This window comes from Chinchilla lanigera, unplaced genomic scaffold (genome assembly GCF_000276665.1).
Source record: "Chinchilla lanigera isolate Chin_1 unplaced genomic scaffold, ChiLan1.0 scaffold00049, whole genome shotgun sequence".
In the NCBI taxonomy this organism is placed as follows: Eukaryota; Metazoa; Chordata; class Mammalia; order Rodentia; family Chinchillidae; genus Chinchilla; species Chinchilla lanigera.
The window spans coordinates 16,059,429-16,085,501 of record NW_004955450.1 but is presented as its reverse complement, the minus strand read 5'-3'; the positions used below and the strand labels follow the sequence as shown (position 1 = coordinate 16,085,501).

Sequence of the window (26,073 nt, the reverse complement as noted above, 5' to 3'; positions counted from 1 at the left end):
GTGGAAACACTGAAACAACACCCAGGATTTGGGGGCAGATTTATTTATGTCTACAGGCACTGATCAGGATCACTCCCAGAATATGAGGCCCTGGTCTCTGGTGGTGTAGGGCTTATGTTGGGTAAGCAAGCAGGAAATACAGAGGCAGAGTGGATTGTAATTGGGGTTTGGTTTACAGAGTATGCATCACAGTGACCAGCAGTTTCTAAGTGACAAAAGAAACCAGAACTGGAACAGAAACTATTACCTGGGCAACTAAGAAACTGAAGTATACTGTATGGGGGGGTGTTATTTTCTGTTATATTTCCCCCCTCTTTTGCTTTCCCTGGCAAATCTTTGCTGGGTATATACATGCGATCTTCTGAGACAAGGCCCAACTAGAAGCAGTTGACATTACTGTTGTCAGTGATTCTAGGATGGGCTCTAGTCAAGGTCCCCAAGATTGTCTTATAGAGTTTTTCCCTAAGTTGCTTTTTAGGAAGAGGTATAATTTAGGTCTGTCTGTTCTGTAACATTACTCTGGCAAGGTAGTGAGGGAGTTAATCTGATCTAGGAGAGTGTCCAATGTGCCTTGGATGCTCACCAAATCTTGGTCAAGTGTTTGATTCATTGTTCTGTTCTCTTGGGGAAACCGTCCACAGAGTTTAAGGAAAAAAAAAAAAAAACAGCTAGCAGGTGGAGGGGAAGCAAGGACTGGGGTAAGCAGAATCCAGGTCAATTAACAAAAACCACAGTTAGCAGCATGGCAGGGAAGTGAGACTGGGGTAAGCAGCCCGAAAAGACACAAAAATCAAGGGGAATAGGTATGGAGTAACCCTGTAAGTGCTGTCCTCAGGCCCTTCAGCCAGGTGTGGGCTGGTCAGTGTGCATTTTCTCCTCAGAATGAGCCTTGGAGGAGCTGTCCAGGTAAATTTTTCTGGATCTAAGGCTGGATTCTGAAACTTGTAAAAGTTTTTCTGGCTGGGGTTGACGTTTCAGTCAATTGGATCCCTGGTGGGGGTTTAGACCTCTCTGGACCAGATTATTTTGCCTCACGGGTGGCAGGTTTCCAAATAGCAGTTTGCTGTGCAGATCATCCCTGCAGGAGAGTTTTGGTCAAAATAGTTTTGTCCACGGTGACCACAGCATATCTAGCCTATTATTCCTAACAGAGCTACTTCCAGCTATAAACAGGGTGTACTCAGCATCTGTCAGAGGGTCGTTTTTTAGAACCGTTTGTCCCAGTACAGTATGTGGCACCTGGACAGTTCAATCTCAGTCTAAGGTGAGTTTGTCGGCTTTCTTGCTTGGAAGGACAGTGGCTGTGAGACCTTGGAGGCAAAGGGGAGAGGCAGCCCTTAGAGGCCACTGGGTGTTCCCCAGGGTTGACAGTCTGAGTAAGCATCATTGTTCCTGTGAACTCAAGGATCCAGATTCTATAGCAGCCAGCAGCTCCAAGAAATATGCAGAGTTTCTTTCTTGTAACCAGTTTCCGCCAGATATTGCAGCAGAGCTTTTGTGTCTTTCCAGCAGGCAGCTTGAGTGTTATTAATGAGAAGTGCTTTTTCTAAGAGGAAACAAGGTTTTGAACCTCTGGGAGGTTGAGTCTAGGTCAGTTGGCTTTTGAATCCAGAGCTGGGGTTTTTCCACTTAAAGGTGAAGAGGGGATGGCTGACAAGAGCCAACCGAAGGCAGAAGAAGGCACTTTTTAGGTCCAGGCAGGTGTGCAAGCAGGCTACGGGTGGCAGAGGACTGAGGAAATATATATGGAGGGCCATTGTGGCAGCGTTGGCAGCTTGGAGATCTTAACTGGCTTTACAGGCAGGAGGGGTGTACTCTTTGGTGCAGGTAGAGGTTGCCTTGGGACAGAGCTCGATCACCAAAGGGGCGTGATTGATAGCAAGGCCTGGGGGTGAGTCCTTGTCCATGTTTCTGGAAATGAGCCTCTCAGAAGCTCAGGGTTATGATTCCCAGGCATTTCAGGCTGATACAGGCAATATTCTTCCTCTCAGAGTACAGTCAGAGTCAACATCAAGTCGGGGACAGTGGACCTGCATGTGAGGGAGGCTGGTCACATCCCAGGAGAGGTACAGGGCACTCAAGCATGTCCAGGAGTTCATGTTTGATGAAGTGTCCATCAATCTCACAGGATCTGCTTTGGCAGAATTTCTTTTCACTGGGGCCTCCAGTGGGTAACTTCAGTAACTTTAGACATGTTTATTGGCTTCTTGCCTCCTTCACTGAGTACTGCCGGGACAGCAGTGCAGTTCCGATCTAAGGCTTCATTGCTGTCTGTTGCATTACAGTCCTAGTTTGAACACACTTGTGGGAGGACTGTGTTCACCCAAGCATCAGGACGGACCACAGTGGCAGGGACTTTTGACTTTAACCAGGCTTGAGCTCCATCTAAACTATGGCGGCATTCTTTAGCAGCAAACAGACTCAGCAGAAGTTGCTGACAGCAGAGCAGGAGGCTGTGGTGCAGGAGACAGGCCAGGGTGGCATCACAGCGGGCTGAGCAGCTTGGGGTTGGTGAATGTGAGGAGGAGGCAGGTTAGGTCAGGCAGAACAGGGTAAAGCTTTTCTGGCTTGGGCTGAATCTGAGAGCCTCTCAGATGGCCTTGTGGGTCTGTTTTGATGACTAGGATGGCTTTCTTGTTGTGCAGGACACAGATGCAGAGCCAAGGTGGGAGAGTTTTTAACCCCTTATAGCAATTGAGTCCAAGTGAGCTGGCCTTTTATTTCAGGATTTTCCCAGCTGAAGGGGCTTACAGGAGCAGCTTACAAGCAGAGGAAGGCATCTTTTAAATCTATAACAGTCCAAAAAGAGTGTAGGGGGTCAGGGACCACAGAGTGCAAGGTGAGGGCTGCATTGTTGACAGCATGGAGATCTTTCCCCAGGTGATGAACAGTCGATCAGGCTGATGTGTGGGCGATGCCTGTTTATGCCTCCTGTGACATCTGACAGCAGTGAGGGTCATGGTGAGACGGCATGGTTGATGTCCAGGCCCAGGTGAGTCTTTAGTTCATAACTCTGGAAAGAGAGTTTTTAGAACTTTAGAACTGCTGTTATTGGTCTCAGGCTGATGGAGGTATCATCTTTTTCTCAGGAAAGAGTCAAAGTTGAAAGTGCAGGGTTAAACAAGAGGGAGGCTGACTGGCTTGGTGTGAAGGAGATGTCCTCCCAGGCTACAAGTCTGTGCCTGGCAGAAGGGGCAAGAGGCAAGAGCCCCAGCTGCCCTGGTGATGGTAGCTTTTTGACAGAGGGAACTTTTGAAGGCAGAGAGTTCTGTTCCATTGTCTACCAGGAAAGTCACAGGTTTGCCTCTGACTTTTGCAAAGACCCAAAGCATTGCTTCCCCTTGGGGGCCCAGCCTGATGGGAGGTCAGTCTGTCCTATCTCTTCAGGCCTGACAGGGCATGACTCATTTGTCAGGGCTGACAGTCCAATTTTTTCTCAGTCAAAATGTGGAACTCAGAAGGAATTGCTGACAGTCATCTCAGGTGGGTGTTTGCCGATGCCATCTGTAGCTGTGAAGCAGAAGGTTGGGGGAGCAGCTCTATGGCCAAATGCAGGCAATGGCTAGCTGGAACCAGTTCAACTGGCTGGAAATAGATGAGTCGGGAGCAGGGAGTGAAGCTATAGGTGTTAGCAGCACCTTCAGCAGGCCACAAGAGCACCAAGGTGGAATTCTCAAGAAAAATGGGCCTCTTTTTCCTTTTCTCTTCCTTGAGATGCAGGGAGCAGTTTCATTTCATTTTTAACTCCCTTTTCCTGCAGTCAGGGACCTTAAGTTTTAACTAATTAGTTCCCATTCTATCTCCCTACAGTGTATGTTGTGTACCCTTGAACAATGGCACAACAGACAAAAGGTGAGTGCCCCTCAGAGAGAGACCAATCAGATGCCCACGTGGCCATGCCCCTCAAGGGGACTTAGGTTCTACTTAGCTAAGGAGGATGGGAGGTCTCCATTATGCCATATGTCAATTGCCACAGAACCGCGGGTGAGGGCCCAGTCATCCACCGTGACCAGAGCTTCCCAGTCTTGGTGCACCGATGGAGCAGCCTATTGCTTACGCTGTCCATTCCACTCACTCACACATTCATTCAGCAGCACTCAGAGGTTAAACATTCCAACCCCCTTCCCTTGAGAGTGGCCTTAACTAACAAGAGGTGATCAAGCTCTTCTGCTCAAACTGAGCAGGACTGACAGAGTCACTAACTGATGTGTTCCTGGGGGTCTCACTGGAATCAAGCAGGCAAGTAGACAGACAGACAGACAAACAGACAGATTACACCCTCCTCCCTTTAGGGTCCAATGTGAGCCACTCAAGCGAGGAGCCAGGAATCCTCCTCCAGACCTCTGAGGGGACTTGAGAAATCTCAAGGGCAAGCCTTCCCATTGGGACCTGAAGAGGTCCTTGCTCCATCCACAAGGGCCATGACTAGTGACCAAAAAGGTCAGGATAGTCAGTCTTCCCAGCTGACACACCAGATGCAACAGCAAGCAGAAACAACGAAACAACACTCAGGATTTGGAGGCAGATTTATTTGTCAACAGGCACTGATCAGGATCATTCCAGAATATCAGGCCCTGATCTGTGGTGGTCTAGTGCTTACATTGGATAAACAAGCAGGAAGTACAGAGGCAGAAGGGCTTGTCAACTTGGGGTTGGTTTACAGAGTGTGCATCATAGTGACCAGCTATGCATTGCAGTGACCAGCTGTTTCTAAGGGACAGAAGCAACTGGAACAGGAACTATTACCTGGGCAACTAAGAAACTGAAGTATACTGGCTAGGGTGCATTTTCTATTATGATATAACATGGGCCACACCCTGAGATGATCTCTACTGATCAACAATGCTGATGAGACAGGTTTGTATTCCAGACTCCATTGCTGTAGTGTGGTAAGATTGTCCTCAGGTAAGACTGAGGGACCGTAGTAGACTTTGTCGCTCACCAAATGACTCGTTTGCAGTGTCTTTAGCTTAAATCCTGTCCCTGCTTTTAATAGTTTCAGCATCTTCAGACATTCTTCATTATTTGTCAAAGTCTCTGCTCTTGCACATGCTCTCCTCCTCGTTCATCTGTGACTCCAATATACTGAAGCCTTGGAAATCAGACGGACTCTGCACTGACACCAAGTATAAAGATTAAGTGTTTTCTGAGTCGAGGATCAAGGAAGGCACACAAGCTTTCCTACTCAGATTTTCTTTTTTTTTTTGTTTTGTGCAGCCATTTTTTGTTTGTCTCCTGGTTCTGGAGTGTATTCTAAACTGGTGAAGCTGCTGGGAGCAAAGCCCTGCCTTGGTGAATCAGTGGTGTTTCTGGGAGCAAACAGCTCCTTGATCAAGAAATCTCATGACTCTGGACATCTCCCTCCCAGAGGAGGCTGCAGATGGCAGGAATAGAGCCATGCAGGGATGTCCTCTGCTGCATCAAAATGAGGTTATTTAGGTTCACCACCTGGCTATTAGATTCACCAGATGGCAAGGCTGAGTGACTGCTCAGAGAGAGTCACCAGCCAATCCATCACCCCAGCCGAGTAGACACTGTTTAACATGTGACACACATAACAGAACACAGCACTGGTAATGAGGTGCCGTGGAGCCCTCCTAACAGCAGCCATCCGGGCTCGCAGGGCAGCTGTGCTCACCACAGCCAAGGGGATGGCCCACCTGAGCTTTGTGGCAGAGGGGACAAAGGGGACAAAAAGGGAATGGGGTGGGGGATACGCAGGAAGTGGGGTTCCCACATGTACTGCCGTCCTGGCCACTGGAAAGTTTACTGCTCCCAGCTCCAACATTGCTGCCTTCTGCCCAGTTTCACGTAATTCTCAGTGGTTTCTCTTGTTATTTTCAATTTTGATGAAAAAGTAATGATATTTTCATAACAATGCAGGAAACATCGAGCTGTGACCAAAGTTGGTTTTGAACTACGACACTTCTGGTCCGGCTCTGATGATGACAGAGGCAGATTTGCTTTGGGAAGCTGTGTGTGGCTGGTGGGGGCAGGAGGGCTCCCACACCTGGCTGGGGCTGTAAGTTGTGGGGTGACAGACACAGGAGCAGGGGTGCCCAGGTCCTGACAGAAAAACAGGAGAGCGAGGCTGTGCTTGAGTCGGGCACTGCAAGCCAGGCAGGCGGCAGCATTTGTCCTCATGGGTCTCCTCCCTCCGTGCTCCTCCTCACTTCCCACCACGCCCAGCACAAGCTGCCCACATCTGTTTCATGTCCGAGGTCACCAGTTCATCTACGCAGCAAATATCTACCATTGCAGGGCACTAGGACTACAAAGCTACACAAAAAGAAGTAGTCCTTTCCCTCCCGGAAGTGACTGCTGCACCACGGGGGTTATATGCCAGGCTGACTCCTAAGAAAGGAAAACTGGGGTTGTTCTTGTGGTTGTGACTGTCCTGTATGCTCTTCAGGGGTGACAGGTGAGTGACAGGGCAGCTTCACGCCCATCTTACAGGCAGTGAAACTCGTGTCCCTCCTATGCATCACTGCCTTTTAAGAACACAGTTTAAGGAGAACCCGTGGTGTGGTTAAGGTTTTAGAAAAAAGATGTCTGTTTGTGAGTCATTTATACTAGACTAAAAATTAAATCAGCCATGAGTATTACAAGGATGGTTAAATTGATTATAGTATATCTATACAATGGAATACTAGGCAGCAACTTAAACAGCTTATAAAGAATGCTTAATTACATATACAAATGTGTCTTTTATAATATTGAGTAGAAAAGCAGGATAAAAATTTGGTTGCACAAAATAAGCCATAAGGGGCTGGGGATTTAGCTCAGCAGCAAAGCGCCTGCCTGGCAAGTGCAAGGTCGTGAGTTTGGTTCCCGGTACCGAAGAAAAAAAAAAAAAAAAAAAAAAAAAAAAAAAAAAAAAAAGCCATGAAAGTAAATCAGTGGAATGGAAGAAATAATGTTCAAATATTAACGACCAGAGTCTTGGGAGGAAGCCCTGCTTTTACACTTTCCTGCCCCATCAGGTCTCCCGCCATTGGTCTTGCCTCAGCCCATAACTCACCTTGCAAAAGGAGGGGTCAAGAGCTCCCTTTTCACATTGTCCATACTTCAGAAATCAGTAAAACCAAGCAAGCACACCTAGTAAACACTTAGCTCCCCAATACTTTTCTGCCCACTTGACTTTATCAACGTAGAACCATACGGTTGGGTGTGGCGGTACACAACTGTCACCCCAGCACTTTGGGAGACCCAGGCAGCAGGATGGCAAGTTCAAGCCCAACCTGGACAACTGAGTAACTTAGGGAGACCCTGTCTGAAAATGAAAAATAAAAAAGGCTGGAGGTATAGCTCTTGTGAAGGCCCTGGGTTCAATCCCCAGTACCCTGCAAAAAAAATAAATAATTGAAATAAAATAAAAGTCGAATTGTATGGATATAGTTCACAACACAGATAAAGGAAAATATGTTTAAAATGGATCCAAAGCATGAAAATTTCTATCTCATCGTTCAGATGAAGGCAGAAGGTGTTCTGGTTAGAGTACTAAGAATGCCTCAGTCATTAAATTAGAGAAGTCTGTTCTAAGCAGACGGAGTAAACATACTTCTCCTTACTCCTCCCACAAATACAATTACAAACCTTGAGAATAGTGCACTAAACAATGGCAAGAGTACTTGAAAGGTGGAGAGAAGATGGTGGGCGAGCTGCAGACCTCAGACCTAAGGGAAACACGGCCCCGCCTCCTCTACACCGGCCAGAGCTGGCTGGGCAGCTCAGGTGTCACCTTCCCAGGGTCATAGCAAGGTTCCCAACGTCCACCAGGACACAATCAGAGAGACCTCAGTGGGAGCTGAGCCAGGCGCTTGCAGCAACCAGTAACAAGCCCTCCAACGGGATCAGCGGAGACGCCATGGGGGGTTGGCTTTCTGCTTCCCCCTCCCTCGCTGGGCTGTGCTAGAGGAGGCCTAGCAGAGTCAGGGCTTTTGCCATCATGCACAGTAACAAGTCCACATCCACAGTAGCGCAGTGCAGGCTGCAGCAGAGCCTGGGCTTTCACCCCACCTGGCAGTGGCAGGGAGCCCCTCCTGCAGGTGTCAGCAGAGACCAAATGGGAAGCTGGGCTGTGAGCAAGAAGCCAGAGGCCCCCCTTCCCCAGCAGAGCAGCATCAGAGAAAGCCAACTAAAACAGGACTTTCAGCAGGCTTTTAAAGTATTAAGATTAGATCCAGAGTCTTCTGATATGCAAATGCCCAGATTTCAGCAAAAAATCACACAGTACATCAAGAATTTGGAAGACCTTAAACTGAATGAAACGACAGTGAACAGATGCCAACAGCAAGATGGCAGAGATGTTAGAATTATCTGACAAATATTTTAAAGCAGCCCAAGTAAACATGCTTCCATGAGCCATTATGCTTAAACAAATGAAAAAATACAAATAAAAGAGAATCTGCTTAACTTCATGAAAAAGCATCTACCAAAGAAAATTCTACAGCCAACATGTTGAATAGTGAAAAGCTAAATGGTTTCTTCCTAAGAGCAGGAAAAGGGCAAGGTTGTTAGTTATCACCAATCACATTGAATACAGTGTTGGAAGCTCTATGGGTGATCTCAGGCAGGAAAAATAAATAAAAGGGATAGAGGTCAGAAAGGAAGAAATAAAGCTGCCTGCAGAACACATGGTTATCTATGGAAGAAAATTCCAAAGGCTCTAAAAGCAAAGTTAAACAAAACAAAAACCTCTTAAACTGATAAATGAGTTCAGCATGGTGGCAGGATATAGAATAAACATACAAAAACTAAGTAACTTTGAGGCTGCGCCCGGAAATTCAGGCAGCAGGCTCCCGGGAAGCGGCACGGAGATTCGCACCAGCCCTCGGGCCGGCCGCTGATGCACAGTTGAGAACCACCAGGCCACAGAGAAGCACCGACACAACAGGCCCGCCCGGGGACGTGCGTGAACCACCCTGGCCTGGAGAAACCTCTGGGAAAACATGCCACGCAGCGGGTCGCTCTTGGCCCTGCCCTTGAGAGCCAGAAAGTCCAGAGTCAGCGGAGGAGCAGCGGATGAACAAGGACTCGGAGAACACGAGAGTACTGGCGCCCGACGACTCAGAGGTCGAGCTGACTGGGGACACGAGAGCCATTCTGGAGCTGGAAACCAGGAGGACCTTGCGCAATACCTGGGGTGACCCCCTGGAGGCCATTCTTTCCCTGACTGTACAGGATGCGGGGGAGGAGCACGTGGAGCTCTGGAGGTCTGCACCAAGACTTCATGGATTACATGGGTGCCCAGTATTCAGATTCTGTAGAACCGCCTTCATGGAGAAGGTACATGTCTGGGTTACTTGCCTGGGACACTTCACACCTGATAGTGCTGAGACTGACTAGCCGGCTGAGGACTTCATCCACATGTTCCTGCTGCCTGTGTTGAAGGTTGGGGAGAGGACACTAAGTGGTTGTGGGGTCCCAATGTGCTGGGAGACTGGAGAGAACACCCTTCTGCTTTCTTAGACAAGAGGCATTGATAAGGCATACTTCCCTGGATCCCAGTTCAGTAGAGGGACAAGCTATTCTTGAGGATGGTTTTGTTGCTCAGTCAGCCCCAGATAGTGGAAGCGCGCTGCAGAGGATGCTCCTGCCCTGGATGGCTTGCTTCAGATGTTGGTGGGAGCTGCCTCCTCAGTGTGCTGTGGCCGTGGCAAGGGGGAGGCCAAGGGGAGAGGGCAGAGAGCCCGAGAGGGGACGGCTGCCTTTGACGCAGCACTGGGAGAGGCAGACCCTGGGTCTGGTTCTCGGGGCCCCGGGGAGCAGGGCTCGTCGACTGCATTCGTCTGCTGCCACTGTCAGGGCTGGGCCACCTCGGGAGGGACTGTCCTGGGAGGCCCCCTGAGCCATGCCCTGACTGTGGGGGTGGCCACTGGAGGTTGGGCTGTCCTCTGGAGCGGGGGCCCCAGGGTTAGGACCCCTCTTACTAGCTGGTCCGGCAGGAATGAAGGGCCCAGGGCATACTCTGCCTTCTCCGTCTGGCCGGACTGCTGTCTCCAAGGAGGAGCCCCACAAAATCATGACTATAGAAGAAAAAGTGGACGATCTGTTGCTGGACACTGGTGCTGGTCTCTCGGTCCTTCTTTTCAGCCCTGCCCTTCCTTCCAGCCATCACACCTCAGTGAGGGGAGTCACTGATGAGGAGGTAATCCTCTATTTTTTGTCACCCTTGGGCTGTAACTACTTGTTGGATCTTTCTTGCATATCTTTGTTTTCCTGCGAAGCCACTTTGAGGATGCCAACACGTATTGCAGCAGCCATTGCTGATTTCCTACCAATCTGTCCATGATTCTGTAATGTTTGTATTGTTTTTATGCTATTTCATAAATGGATGTATGTTTGTTACTATGTGTTTTCAACAACAACCATTGAGAATAGTCAATGATTATTTGATTGATCACTCATGTATAGCTCTATTTGTTTTCCCTAGAGACCACTTTGGAGAATCCAAGCTATAGTACAACAACCATTGATAATTTCCTGCCATTTCTGTCTGTAACTCACTATTATTTGTCTATTTGTTTGCCTCAGAAACTATCTTGAAGATACCAATAGGTAAAATAGCAACCATTGATAATGTCCTACCACTTTGTCTGTAATTCGGTGAATCCCCCTATTGCTATGCTGTCCTTCTTTCACTCTTTAAAATGAAAAAAAAAACTAATTAACTCTTTATATATGCAATGAAGAATGATACTGAAATCAGGAATGCAATGTCATTTCTAATCACAAGATAAAATAAAATCTTAAAATATCATAGGTGTAAGTCTAACAAAATATGTTCAGGATTTGAATGCCAAAAACCATCTACCAATGAAAGAAATCAAAATTGACCTTAAAAAATGGTGAAACATACCATGTTCATGAGTTGGAAGACCTGACCTAGCAAAGAGACCAATTCTCCCCAAGGTGCTATGGAGGGTTTGTATAATTTTTATGTATAAGTCTTAGCGAAAAATTTGTAGAAATAGAAAAGATTATTCTAAAATTGATGTGGAAAGGTAAAGGAACCAGCATAGTCAAAATATTTTTTAGATGAAGTGTAAAGAATTTGTTTGCCCCATTGTAAAACTTTTTATATAGTGATAGCTGTACAACCAGGGCTCTCTGGTAATGGGAGAGGGAGAGACACACAGATCAATGACACAGAAAAAAATAACCCAGAAATACATCCACAAAACATTCCCAACCAATCATCAGCACAGGTGCAAAGGCAATTTAATGGAAAAATGATAGTTTGGTCAAAAAAATGGTCCCGAAACAATTTGATACTCTAGGCCAAAAGCAGAGGGGAGGAAGAAACTTTTTAACCCAACTTTTCCACACTTTATGGAAATTCAACTCAAAACTTATTGCAGGCCAGGTAACACATCAAAATATGGAATTTTTAGAACAAAACATTTGAGAAGATTTAGACTTGCCACCTACAGCATAGCCCTTCAAGTTGATACAGTGGGCTACATCAAATCTGAAAGCACTTCCTCTGAAAGGGAAAAACTGTACCAGGAAAACTGTTCTTTTTAAAAAAAACTTTGTTCTTTTGAAGCTGCCTCGGGTCAGGGATGTAGCTCAGTGGCACAGCACCTGCCTGGCAAGTGCAAGGTCCTGAGTTCAATTCCCGGTACCAACAAGAAAAAAGAAAAAAAAAGAAACCCCCTAGTTCTGTAACTGCTTCATGGCTTTGTAATTACCTTCTTGACCCCTGTAACCATAAGAATGTAACTGAATATGAAAAATGCCTGATTGTACCAAGCTTCAAGATCATTAATCTAACCTTGTAACCGATGATCTCACCCTGCTAGCTAGTGAGAAGAACTGCCAGGCTGTTCTGTCTCGTCTCTGTACCTCCTTTGTACCTCCTGCTTATATGTCATATAAAAGTGCTAGCCCACAAGCACACCGTGCCTGGCTTTGTTGGGAGTTACCCCGGCCAGGACCACCAGGGTAAATAAAGCTGCTCACTGCTTCCTGACTTCCTTGGGTGTCGTTCCTCTCCTGAACTCAGTTTTGCCGCAAGAGTGGCAAAAGACTCTGCTAAAAGGATGAAAGATAAGATACAGACTGGGCCAGGCGTAATGGCACATACCTCTAATTCCAGCACTCAGGAGGCAGAGGCAGGAGAACTGCCACCAGTTTGGGGCCAGCCTGAACTGCATGGCAAGACCCTGTCTAAAAAAATAGATTGGGGGAGCTGGAGATTTAGCTCAGTGGCACAATGTCTGCCTGGCAAGCACAAGGTCGTGAGTTCGATTCCCGGTACCGGAAAAAAACAAAAAAAATAGATTGGGAGAAACATTCACAAATCATGTGTTTGACAAAGGAGGAGTATCAAAAATATATGAAGGACTTTTGGAACTCAAAAATAAGAAAGTAAAGAACATAGGCAAAGGGTATGAAGAGACATTTCCCAAAAGAAAACATCCAAGGCCAGTGTCTCGGCACACACCTGTAACCCCAACACCTTAGAAGGCTGAGGCAAGAAGACCACAAGTTTGAGTTCAGACTGGGCAACTCGGCAACTTAGCAAAACCCTAGGGATGCAGCTCAGTGCAAGGCCCTAGGTTCAATATCCAGTACCACGAGAGAGAGAGAGAGAGAGAGAGAGAGAGAGAGAGAGAGAGAGAGAGCGGAGAAACACCTGCTGGCTGTATGGAAAAGGCTGGAGAGACGGGCTGGAAGGGCAGATGAGACGGGGCAGGTGGCAGTCTAGGCAGGAGTCCAGCAGCGGGTGGGAGTGGCGAGAAGGTCCCTGGTCCCAGCAGAACTGAGTCAGACCCTGGGTGTCCACCAGTGGGCACGTTCCAGGCTTCCTCCCCAAATCTAGGGTACACGAAGTCCTGTTCTATTCTCAGAACTCGTTTCTTTCCCGTCTGCTTTTCTCTGCCCAGCAGACCCGAGTTATAAACTAAGACTGGCCCTGCTCAGTGTCTTCACTGCAGCTCCTCAGCGGCTGAGCGCTTGTCAGGACTAAACTGCCGAAATGGTCCCTTGGAGCGGGATGTGCCGTCCCCGTGCCAGCCGCTGTCTCAGGCACATCCTGCACCCGGAGCTGCTCCCCTTCCTCCCACGGCAGGCCCTTGACTCTCCTCTTGCTTCACATGGGGGCAGGGGTTGGTTCCGGGGTGGAAATCCAGAGCCTAAGAGACTCTTCTCCATACTTCATGCAGAGTCGTACCCTTTGCTTATCAATTATAAAGACATAAACCAAAAATCCCAGGGAAAATTCAACGTGCACTGTTTTCAGCGGGCTCTTGAGCTCAGGTCAACCACAAAGCACAGTAGCTCTGTGAGCCCCTTAGACAGAGGCTCTCTCCATGGAGGAGTGCGAGGCGCAGGGACCCTGGATCACAGGAGTGAGGCACGGTCTGGAACGCCCACCTTCCTCCTGGCCTGGGTTTAGTCCCACTGCTTCCTGACCATCTTCACCTCCTCTGTATCAGATGGTCTTTGCCTCTGCTTGTCTTGGCCGGGCTTTCTTCATCCACCCTGCACACTTGGGTTCTATTTCATCGCACTGCCCCTTCTGTGTCTCAGGGCTTGAATACTGTCTTTGTTTGTTTCTCGTTCACTGGTGGAGGGCCGCAGCCTCTCCAGGCTCTTGGTCTGATGATTCCTAGCTCCTGGGCAGCTGATCTTTCTCCAGAATAATCCCCTTGAGGAGGAACCTGCGTCACGTCTTTCCTGCACACCAAGAGGTCAGCTCCCACCACACACAGTCTGTGTCTCACACTCAGTGTAGCCCAGGGCGCAGCAGACCAAGAACAGATAGAGCGCGGGGTCAGAAAACCACAGTGAGCAACAGCGTGAGGAGTCCAGCGGGGAGAGGTTCAGGGTCAAGAAGACCCCCTGTGGTGCTGTGACCCTGGAGCCGGGACGAGAAACGGGAGAAGCGGCTGACGTCACGGGGACAAGACCGCAGGAAATAAACCCATCCTGGTTCGTCTGTCAGAGGGAAGCTTGTAAAGGCCCAAGTGTGCCTGTCTCGTTTCGCGCCAGGATGTCTCAAAGGAACCATCTGTCACCTGGCAGGGGACCCGCCCAGCAGCTTGGGGCTCGCAGTGGGGGCCGCCCGCCGCGGACACGGCCCTTCTGAGTGTTGCCAAGACAGCTCGCAGAGCAGCGATCGGGCGAGGCCAGCAGATGTCTTCCCCGCTGCATCCCAGAGAAAGCTGGGACCGGAGAGGAATAACTGACAGTGTCCCGATCAAAACAGACACCTTGTCTCAGCATATTTAGAGGAAAATACACAGAAAACAAAAGCTGAGTTTTTCCTCCAGGCTGCTGGACCTGATCCGTCACTGCCAAGAAGGAAGTGTTCCAGGGAAGCTCCTCCCGCGTCATCCGTCATCCGGGGCGGGCGCTGTATATGGACCAACAGTCAGACAGCACACAACCTCGAGGCCAACGCACAGCGCAAGCAACCAGCACAGCACACGAGCCCACTCGTGTTCACACTGCTGTGTGCCGGGCACCAAGCCAGGCCCTCAGTACAGCACCGCTGCCCACTGACAGTCCCGAAGAAAGTGTGGATTTTCATAAAACTAAGTGACATAGAGTATGGTTCTACCCACTTTGCAGATAAGTAAACTGATGCTCACCAAGGTTAGATGAAAGGTCCAAGGTCATATACCTAGGAGTTAGTATAGCATCAACCTATGACCAGGCTAAACTGTTTTTACACTGGAAGTGAATCTCAGGTAATAAAAAACATTGGGAGATAGAAGTCTCCTGGTTTGTATCCGTTTCACTTGTGTATAGTAATTCCAGAAGTCAGTCACGGACTACTGTCTTCGTACCCCTGGGCATCCACAGCCTTTCTCCGGCCTATATCAAAAGCCTAACCCTCAGTCTACACTCATGCCAGCTCAGACACCTCTGCGTTTCACCTACTACACTTTTTGGCAGGAAGAATAATGTACCAGTGAGGATATGTTCATATTAAAGAAACAGAAAAACCAACTAACACAGATTTAAGCAAAGAAAACATTTAATTATCAAGAGTGACAAGAGATGTGAAAGTAGCCAATTCCAGAGTTGGCATCTTAACTCAAAATTATCCTAAAAGAACAAATAGACTTCTTTCTTTCTTTCTCTCCTCCTTTCTCCCTTTCTTTCCTTCCTTCTTTCTTTCTCCCCTCTCTTTCTTTCTTTCCTTCTTTCCATCTTTCTTTCTCTCCTTCTTTCTTTCTTTCTCTTCTTTCTTTCTATCTTTCTAACTTTCTCTCCTTCTTTCTTTCTTTCTTTCTTTCTTTCTTTCTTTCTTTCTTTCTTTCCACTCTACAATCCTGAGGCTTGTCAAGTCATAGCTAGAAAGCGGCTGCTACCATTCTAGCTAGTACCCTGTTCTTAAGGGGCACTGGCCAAGGTGCAGCCTGGGTCACATGACTACTCCAGCAGCTAAGGTGTCTGAGAAGGCAAGAATCTCATATTGGTGACCAATATAGCAGGGAGTCGGGATGCATAAGGAGAGAAGTGTAGAGTGGATACTGATAGCTAATCAACAGTTACATCTGCACAGGTAACTCTCTAATTCCTGAGTAGGGTCAGAGCTGAAAACGAATTCCTCCTGAGCTGAAACGCAGGTTCTGTAACCTATCTATACGTTGTGCTTTTGTTTGTCTATTGTTGCCTAGGTGCCCTCAGACTTAGCAGCTTAAACAATGCCCATTTATTTCCCCATAGGAAACGGCAAGTCAGAATTCTGGGCAGGCCTGAGCAGGCTCTCTGCTTAGGTCATGACAGAGCCAGGACCCAGAGGTCAGCTGGGCTGGTGCTCACCCAGAGGCTCTGGGGAAGAGGCCTCTCCAAACTCCATCAGGCTGTCAGCAGCACTCAGCCTCATACAGTGGTAGACTCCATGGCCTTCCTGGCTGTTGGCCAGAGGCCTTCTCAACTCCAAAGGCCACCCTATGCCTTGGCCAGCGACCTGGAGCAAGAGAACAAGCCAGCAGTGGTCCACTGAATCCTTCTTGTACTTCAAATCTCACTGACTTCTCATTTTGCCACAAGCAGAAAAACATTCGTAGCATTTTAGGAAAAAAGAATCTGACTTTTGCCATAAATATGAGCATAACACCAAGGTTCTGCCATTTTTTAAACATTGGGATTTGGCTTGGAGTTCATCCTTCCCTGAATCGTGACCGGGCAGGGGGACTCTCAGTTAATGCTAAGGCTCTTCGGCATTACCCTGATCATACAGCCAGATAAGGACACAGCAACATCAACAAAACCTACAGGCCAATGTCCCTGATGAACACAGATGCAAACACTCACAACAAAATGCTAGTAAATCAAGTCCAACCGCACATCAAGAAAAGCATAAGCCATGATCAAGTGGAACTTATCTCAGGTATACAAGGGTGGCTCAACATATGGAAACCAATGAACATAATATATCCCACTGACAGAATGAAGGACAAAACCTCGTGATGATCAACAGATGCAGAAAAAGCATTCAGTAATACCCATTATTAAAAACTCTCAGCATATCTCAGCATAATGAAAAGTGTTTATGACAAATCCACAGCCAAAATCATTCCAAGTGGGGAACATCTGAAAGCATTCCCCACAAGATCTTGAATAAGACAAAGATGTCCACTTTCACCACTCCTACTCAACATAGATTGGTAGCCCTAGCCAGAGCAGTTAGGCAACAGATAGAAATAAAATGCATCCAAAGAAGAGATGAGAAGTCAAAATAACCCTGATTGTAGAAGACATTTAAAACCAGAAGACTCCACCCCACCAAAAAAGCTGTCAGAGCCAATAGACAAATTCAGTAAAGTTGCAGGAAACCAAGTCAACATGCAAAACTCATACACCAATAATGAACTTGCTAAAAAAGATCAAGAATGCAATCCTATTCACAATAGCTACAAGAAAGTAAAATACTATAGAATAAACATAACCAAGAAAGAATAACTTCTACAATGAAAATTATAAAATTCTGATGAAAGAAATTAAAGAAAACACCAAACATTGGAAAGGCATTCCACATTCATGGATGGAAAGAATTAATATAGTGAAATGTCATGTTACTCAAAGTGATTTATAGATTCAGTGCAATCCCTATTAAAGTCTTTCTTCATAAAAATAGAAAAATAACCCTGTGGTTCACATGGGACCACAAGAGACCCAATAGCCCAAGCAATCCTGAACAAAAGAACAAAGCTGGAGCATCACGATAACCTGGCCGCAAAACATACTACAAAGCTACAGTAACCAAAACTGTAGGGCACTGGAATAAAAATGGACACACAGATCAATGGAAAAGAATAAGGAACAGAAATAATCTGTAGCCAACTGGTCTTCACCAAAAGTAGAACAATCTCTTCACTAGATTTGCTTGCAAAATTGGATATTCATAGCAGAAGACTGAAACTAGACCCCTATTTCTCATCATATACAAAAGTCAACTCAACTGACCAAAGAACAAAATGTAAAACCTTAAACTATGAAAGTACTAGAAGAAAATGTAAGGGAAAGTATTCAAGACTTCATTATAAGCAATGAGCAATAAGCAATAAGACTTCAAAAGCACAGGCAAAAATAGATAAATGGAATTATATCAAACTAAGAAGTATCTGCACAGCAAAGGAAACAATCTAAACAGAGCACAAAGAAAACATTATTATAAACTATTCATCTGACAAGGGATTAATATCCACAATATATAAGGAACTCAAAAAACTTAACAGCAGAAAGCTATATAATACAATTTTTAAAAGGCAATTATCTGAATAGACTTTTCTGAAAAGAAGATGTACAAATGGCTAAGTAGGATGTGAAAAAGTGTTCTCATTGTCCTTGAGAAAAATGCAAATCAAACCTCAGTGGAGCTCAGTGGTTATTGTTTGCCCCATCTGTGTGAACCTTTTATTCCCATCCCTGGAAGTGCAAAAAACAAAGCAAAGCACACAAACAAAAACCTCACAATGAGGTCATGTCCCCCCAGGAAGAATGGCTGTGATAAGAGAGACAAACAACTAACAAATGCTAACCAGGATACGAAGAAAAGGAAACATACACCTACGGTTGGGAATGTGAATGAGTACAGCCACCACAAAGGAATGAAATCCTGTCTTTTGTGGAAACACTGACAACAGAACTCATTGAAGTGAAATAAGCCAAGCACAGAAAAACAAAGACTATATTCTTCACTCATATGTGGATGCTTAAATAGCTGATTCCATAGAGGTAGGGCATACAATGATGCTCATGACAGAGTAGGAAAGACAGGACGAAAGCTAGAGGCTGGATAATAGAGACAAAAGCAGTTAGGTAGCAGGAATATTGCTCTACAGCTCAGCAGAGTGGTTATAGTTTATAGAAATTTATTATACATTTTGCAAAGAACTAGAAGACAGGAATTCCAAGTTCCCCACACACACACAAAGAACTGCAAAGTGTTTAAGGAGACGAAAATGCTAACTACCTTAATTTGATCATTACCTGTATACCAAATTATTACACTGTATCCCCTATCTATGTACAATCATGTACCGATGAAGATTTTTAGACAAAAACTGGGGCTCTGTGGGCAAAAATTGAAGGAGATGATGACTGTTGAGTGGCCAACCAAGTGTCTGACTTGGTTAAACTTTTTTCCACGAAACTAAGCAATGAACCCCAATTTAGGTAAACAACAAACCACCACCTAGCAGGCGGATGTGACTTCTTGTGTGTAAGAACCACTAACTTGTGGCTCCTCCCCTGCCCCGTACCCAGTCAGTCCGGCCTTGTTCCCTGGGGATGCTGAGGAATGCTGACTCCCAGGGCATTCCCCAGGGTTTTCTTATCGAAGAGTGCGTAATGCAGCTGGACTCCTCTCATTGACTGTTTTTCTCATGTTTGTTTCTATCTGTTTCAGCCAAAAGGAACGGGACAGTACATGGGGAGAGGAGACGCATCTCTCAGACCAGGTCTCACCACCAACCCTGGTGCCCATGATGGGTTTTGCTCGTTAAGACAGTGCCCAGGGCTCCACGGACCGCGCCCAGGAGTGGGAAGCGCTGTGCGCCCTCAGAGACGCTCGTTACCGCTCTTCCTCTGCCCAGAACCGACTCCCAGCCCTGCGGCCTCTCTCTGTTATTTCTCCCTGCCGTGTGATATCTATCTGAATTTAACTTTTCCTTTCCCCTCCACCAAAACATCTAGGATTCCAGCTCAGACGTCTCTAAGGAGTTTATCTGCGTTTGCACAAATAGCACAGAAATTCTTAACCAACTACAAATTAGCCACCAGGACCAACTCCGAGCCCCCTGGGGCTCTTCCTTCTGTGGGAGCTTGTGTTTACCCTGCAGTGCTTTCAGGCCCGTCCTCCTGACGTCTCTGGCCTCCCCAGGGGTCTTGTTCGTGTGTTCTTGTCACCTTGGTCCACAGGAACCATCAGTCACGTCTGCGCTCCGCAGCCTCTGTGGGGAATCAAAGGCCTCCGGCTGCGGGCTGCAGGCTGCAGGCGAGCGGCCGCCCGGCATTGTTTTGCATCCAGCCTGTATGTTGGGAATTAATAAGGCAGACGGCACTGATGGCCTCGAAACTGCCACTCTCCAGGCCTTCCTGGTGAAAGTCCTGTGGGCTCTGCTACCGACGCAGGCTGCGGGTCCCGGGGCAGGGATGCCAGGATGCACAGCGGATGTCCCTTTGGAGTCGGGTCGGCAAGGTTAACATAAAAGCGAAGTTTCATTTTCTCCCCGTGCTTATGCGTAAAAAATCCCTAACTGTCCTTCAGCAGAAGGCTTCCTCGGATGGGAGACGGGCTGTCCTCCTGCCCAGGGACTCCAGAGGGTGTCAGCGCTGAACGCACAGAGCTGCTCCTGTCACCATGGTGACCGCTTCTCTACCCAGCCCCTGCCAGGGGCAGCAAGGGGCCCCTTACTCCCTGGCCTATGGAGTAAGATTGGAGAGCATGCCGGGCATGTTGGCACACGCCTGTAATCCCAGCACTAGGGAGGCTGAGGCAGGAGAATCGTTGCGAGTTCAAGACCAGCCTGGGCTACAGAGTGAGCTCAAGGCCAGCCTGAACTGCATACTGAGACCCTGGCTCAGAAAAAGATTGGAGAGCACATCTTTGGTACTTCCTGACTCTTCTGCAGGTCCCTAATGACCCTAATGATGAGGCTCTCGAGTCTTGAGCTGGTGGAAGATTTAAAACTGCATTCAAGACTCGGTAGAGGATCATCCCTGTAACCAAGGGCCGGCCTTTGCCTTTGGTATGCAGTGTGAACGCTGCAGTCCAGGCATTCAGAGCAGAGCACCCAGCCCACAGCTGGGGAGTGTGTAGGACTCGTGTGCAGCTTCACGTACGAATGCACGGTACCTCCCTTCCTGATTCTCCCACCTTAGTTTTCTTTTTAATATGTCTTGCATTGTTCGTATCTATAAAAGTGCCTTACATCCTTTTGAGTCAAGACTAAATATAAATACTTTCATCAGAAATCCACTGAGTTCTGACTATTAAGATGGGAGAGAGAAAAGTCAAAAGGCTTTGGGGTCGAAGAAGGGAAATTTACATCATGCAAATTACCTAGGACATGTTCTGTATAAAATCCAACAGAGCAATTTTACTGTTTTATTTTCTATTGAAGAAAAATATATGCACATGGTTGGTTTCAGAAAAAAACAGGAGTCTGGGGATGTGGCTGAGTGGTAGAGCACTTGTCTAGCTCGTGGGAGGCCCTGGGTTCCATCCCCAACACCAGAAAGAGAAAGAGAGGAAGGAAGGGAGGGGTGGGGGAGGGAGGAAAGGCACATGGCACTCCTGTCCAGGAAGCAACCTGCGCAGTCCTTCCAAAAGCCAGGGAGTGGGGTGATACGTGAACATCCCACACCATTAGGGAGGCGATTTGTGGGTTCTGGAAGCCCCAGTATCCTGCAGATGGTTAAAGCATTACAAAATATGCCAAACAAATTTGGAAACTAAGTTAGAGGCACTATGCCTGTGTGAAATAATTTCACAGATAACCTGCACATTAACCCCGGTAGAGGTGACTTCATGAATCAAAGGAAAGTAGATGCCATGGACAGCTTTAGAGTTGTTTGTTTGTTTGTTTGTTTGTTTTTTCAGTTTGGAGACACTTTTATTCACTGACAAAATCATAAAAACACCAGGTAGATACCTTAGTTCAGCCTTCTAATAAGACTGTTGATCTGGTCTTCCCTACTTCTAGCATATCCACCTTCCACAAAATGAGTGGTCTTTTTCTTCCTTCTACTGCCTGGAGGTGATAATTTGAGGGGCCACAGGAAGTTATTTGCCTCTTTGAAGCATTTTCCAACAGCACAGATCTCATGAATCAGATCCTCCATGAAGATGAGGCCATATCTACCAAGAGATCAAGCAGTCAATGAGTTATCTGTCAAGGCAATTCATTTCTTACTGATTTTGCCATAGCCACACTTATATATTAGTTCATTTACTGACTTCAGGTTTGGGTACCCCCATGCAGTAGATGGTTCTGATGGAGACCACTATGAAGCAGTCCTGAACAGGACTTCAATTAACCAATTGGCTTTTTATGTTTACTTGTGAACCCTGGAGCTCTGAAATCCAAAGCGTAGGCTGCTTGTCTGGAAGTGGGCGGCAGACTTATAGTAAGTGAACCCCTGTGAGTCACTAATCCCTAGTAAGGCCTGTAATGGTGGATGAAGCTGGAAAGCCTCAAAGGATAAGACAAGGTCACAGCCAAGGACACCTGGGTCCAATCTCAACTGGATAAAGACTGTAGCCTCAGACATCTCACTCCTGGATGGATCAATTTAATACCTTACTTGGAGAAATCCTTGAGTGATTCCACCCTTCTTTAGTACTCCCCTCCCTTCTTCTGATAACTAAATAAATACAGGCCACTCAGAGAAGGTCTTGGTCTTAGCCCTGAGAGAATCTTGAGTTCTGTGAGAGGGCTCTGATCCTCCTGGAGCTCTGAAATCATCCTATTTGCTTCTTCTTATTTAGCCTTCACTATACACTCATTCGGGAGATTGCAGACCTGATCAGCCCACAGTAACTACGGGATATTATTAACCCAATATGGTTTCACAATTCTCAGCATGTTAATGGAAGCCTTGTTGAGCATAACAAAGGTACCATTAAGATTTGACAAAGGTGAAAAAGCTGCAACACCTTGCGAACCTTTGGGCTCACACCATTCACACCCCTGATCCAGATGACAAATGCCAATTTGAGTTCTGGGGTACATAGAGGTTGCCATCTTTTCTTGCCATCCTTGCCCTTTGAATCTCAGTCCTGTACATCTGTCTGTACTCCTTCTGACAGCGCCTGGCTCCTTCACAGAGGAGCTTCCTCCCGGCCTTTCGGAGCATCTTTGGGGCAAACTTCTTTCTCAGGCGTTTTACTTCAGCTCTTCAAAACGTCTTCACTTCTTCTTACGGGTTTCTGGCACAGCAGGAACCTTCTTTTTCTTCTCTTTGACACCCGCCATGGTTCCAGCCAGGAAAGAGCTAGAGTTATTCTGATCCTCTCAATAATATTTTTGAGAAAGATGTTGTTATCTCCACTTTTTTTTCCAGATGAGCAAGGTTAAATAATTTGTATAAAAGCCACACAGCTCGTGAACAAAAGGTCCAGAACATAGACCCGAGGCCCCACCCTACACCCGGCCCAGGGGGCCAGAACCTCTGGAAAGGGACCCAGAAATACTCTGTTCAGCAAGAGTCCAGACAGTGATGATTATCCAAATGTCCAAGGAGACCGCTATACTGTGTCGGGGGGAACTGAACTCGTCCCTTCTTCTGAGTGACAGGACAGAAGCCACTGGAGATATGATGCAACTACAACTGAGAATAAATCATGCCTTCTGGAGGTCATCCAATTGCAATATTATAGACTGGTCATTTCTCGGCTCGGTAACATAGCATTGTGTGATTGAAGGTTATCTAGATTCTGAAATACCAGGAACATTTTTGAAAAGTTAAAAACGGGCTCAAACTGAAACCTCCAGCTCCTGCAGGTCTCCTCTCACGCTCTGACCCCAAGGAGGGGAGGTGGACAAGCAGACAGCTGGACTTCTCCTCAGGCTGCTCAGACACCATGGTTCCAGTTGAGCTCAGCCGGAGCAGGGCAGGCGCAAGTCCTCCTCTCTGGTTCCCGTCCACAGACCAGCAAGTTACACCATCCAGGAAGTAGACTGCTTGGTTTGCTTTACTGGGTTTCCGTTTTTTGCACGCCTGGTGTGGAGTGCTGGGAACAACTCAGCTTGCAGCCGTAGCGGCCAACACGAGCGCAAACTTCATATCTGTAAGCTGCACCTTGAGGTCACAGCCGGGATTCCTGAAGCCCCTGAACCAGGCCAAGTGAGGAAGCTGAGCCAGAGGCGACAGGGACCCACTGACCTGAGGCCGGAGACCCTGCTTCCTACCAGCCTTTGTGTAAGTTATGCCTGTCATCTCAAAGAGAAGTTTGAGACATGGTTATACATAGAGCTGGTTCCCCCTATTTGGAGCACAGTGCTTGCTTTATATGCTATTACCAAGAAACCTTTTTTAATATTCCAGACATGGTGTCTGTAATAGCAAGTAATGACAGTTATATTTCACAAATAATTACTTTAATTTGCTTCCATTCCTGAGTGTTCTTGACTTCCTTTACCCCTCACAAAAACTCTGTGAGGCTGATGTGCTTGTTACATGATCTTACCAATGAGAAAAAAGTTGATCCTTTCCCAAAGTAACTGAGTGACTTGTAGAAAGTTCACAGCCAATGGCTAAGAACCACTTTGGGTCATAACATACCTGCCCCCACAAGGAGTCTGGGTATTTAGGACACTTCACCTTCCAAAAGACAAATTCTCATATTGGATTAAAATATGAGACCCAGTCAGGCAAGGTGGCACACTCCTGTAATCCCAGAACTCTGGAAGGCTGAGGCAGGATGAACACAGGTTCAACTTAGTGAGATCCTGTCTCAAAACAAAAAATTTTAAAAGGGCTGGGGGTATGGCTCACCACAAAAGTCCTGGGCTCAGTTCCCAATATGGCATCATCATCATCATCATAATATTATAATAATAATAATAACAATAATTTTTAAAAGGTATCTGTAAGAAAAACTACAGAAACACTAAATAAAATATGTCTATTGAGGAAATGCATATAACAAAAAGATAACAGCTGGTAAAGTTAGTATCATATATAAGGTTTTTTGAAGCCAAAGTGATGGAGGTGGGGGTATAAAGAAGCTCCCAGTAAAGATGAAAACATCAAATCAACCATGAAGGCACAGATGACCAAAGTTACAAACACAAGAGAAACAGAATAAAGAGGAAGTGGTAGCAATGGGAGTTTTTCATTCATTTTAAGGCTAAGAACTTAGTCTTAAAAATTAAAGACAAATTTCAACAGCCAGTACTTTAGACAACATTGAAAATATGCATATTAACTCTCAAGGGCTCAAAATTGAATCAAGGGGGAAAAATGTATTTTCTCACAACAAGAAATGAAACAAGTGTTGACAATATAAGTAAAAACAATGAGAGGAATGTTGGGCAGAATTGCGATCTAACCTACGGCCTTGGAGCAGACAGCCCAGGCTTGAGATAGCTACTCCATCCTCGCCGCTGCGTGCCCTGGAAAAGCTCATGAGCTCTCCCATACCTGCGAAAAGTGCCACGTAGACGTACGCACACATACGCAGCCTTGGGGCGGCAGTGTGCACACAGGCCGATTCCAGTAGAGGAGGTTTGAAAGGTCAGAACCAGGCCCAGGCACATACCAGAGTTCCCAGAAATAATCGTTGAACATGAATACGTGGATATGCTAATTTAAAACAACGTCTACTGGGGGTGTGAAGGGTGGGAATGGCTTGTTTTAGCATCTGTTTAGCAACTTTAATTGATAGCACAGGCAGAAAAGTCATTTTTCCTGAGCATATAGAATGCATCTATAAATTAAAATGATAGATGTGGTATCTCAGAAAGGTGAATTCTAGCAACGCTAAAGGCGATAGTCATTCACAGAGCACCTCTTACTGAAGAATTACCTTTGTGTGTGTGTGAAAGAGTTAAAGAAAATTCAAGAAATAATGACACTAAGGGTATCCCTGAAGGAGAAGGCTGTAAATCTGACTATGTGAAAATTTAAACAAGAGACACCCCCGGCAGTGTGAAGAGACAAAATGTAAACCAGGAGAAAATATTTGTAATGCAAATAGTCACCAAGAATGTTAAAAAGCAGTAATAAAAATCACCAATGAAATATGTGTAAAAGATATAAATAAATAACAGAGGAAACCTTAATGACCAATAGCATCGCATAAAAAGATGTCCATCAATTTCACGGCCAATCAGAAAGTTGAACATTAAAACAATGAGGCATCATTTTGTATGTATCAAGCTGGTGAAAATGAAATACCCTGATATCATCAAGTAGTGACAATTAAGTGGAAAAATGGGAGGAGCACTCACATTTTGCTGAAACGTGTCTATTGAAATAACCATTTCAGAGAATAAATTGTCAATACCCAGGAGCACTAAAAGAATGCATATCTTACAATCTAAAAATATTATTTCTGGGAGTAAATACCAGAAGCTCTTGTTTGTCAGTAATGAATATCCACCGTAACACACAACATAAAAAAAGAACAGCAGAACAAAAAAAAAAAAAATGAGTAAACAACTCAAGTACCCATCAACCCAACAAACAAACTGCAAGAAATTCATTTGGAGGGACCATTCATGACAGTTCTACTAAGATAAATCTCAAAGATAAAACATTGAGTGGAAACACAAGTTCAGGTTAGAAATGTAGAGTGTGATAGTTTAAAAACAACATAATGGTAATATCTCGTAGCTACATGCACGGGTTGTGGACATATATGAACAAAAATAAGAACGATAAACTCAAATTCAAGGTGGGAGTTGTTCCAAAAAAAGAAAAACTTGGGCTAGGTTTGGAAGAAGTACACAAGAGTACAGTCAATGTACTTCTTAAAAATAAGCATATGGGGTCAAATGTCAGGAGTTGATGGAGCCAGGGAGCAGGTACCACTGACACATATATTCACTGTATTCATTAAAAGCCTTAAATATTTGCTCCCCAATTTTAAAAATACAT

At 46.1% G+C, this 26,073-nt stretch overlaps 2 protein-coding genes and 1 pseudogene across 9 annotated transcripts in view; 1 reads left to right on the top strand and 2 right to left on the bottom strand.

The window, feature by feature from the left end:
- Positions 1-26,073, bottom strand: part of LOC106149600 (translation initiation factor IF-2-like) — a 90,290-nt gene that overhangs the window by 38,987 nt on the left and 25,230 nt on the right. For 3 of the 8 annotated variants that reach the window (XR_001235898.1, XR_001235901.1, XM_013518960.1), the window contains one exon: positions 1,453-3,013. The exons of the other annotated variants lie outside the window; for them this stretch is intronic. Coding sequence is in view for 1 of the 3 variants with exons in the window: in XM_013518960.1 (XP_013374414.1) it covers positions 2,957-3,013 (57 nt within the window). In the remaining 2 variants the exon portion in view is untranslated. Of the gene's footprint in view, positions 1-1,452; positions 3,014-26,073 lie in introns of those variants that run through there. 8 annotated transcript variants of the gene reach the window in all.
- On the bottom strand, positions 21,051-22,474 carry LOC102015470 (annotated as a pseudogene).
- Lipc (lipase, hepatic) overlaps positions 23,053-26,073 on the top strand; it is a 114,581-nt gene continuing 111,560 nt past the window's right edge. Inside the window, exon 1 of the mRNA XM_005393840.2 lies at positions 23,053-23,391. The gene's annotated coding sequence lies outside the window, so the exon portion shown is untranslated. The remainder of the gene's footprint in view (positions 23,392-26,073) is intronic.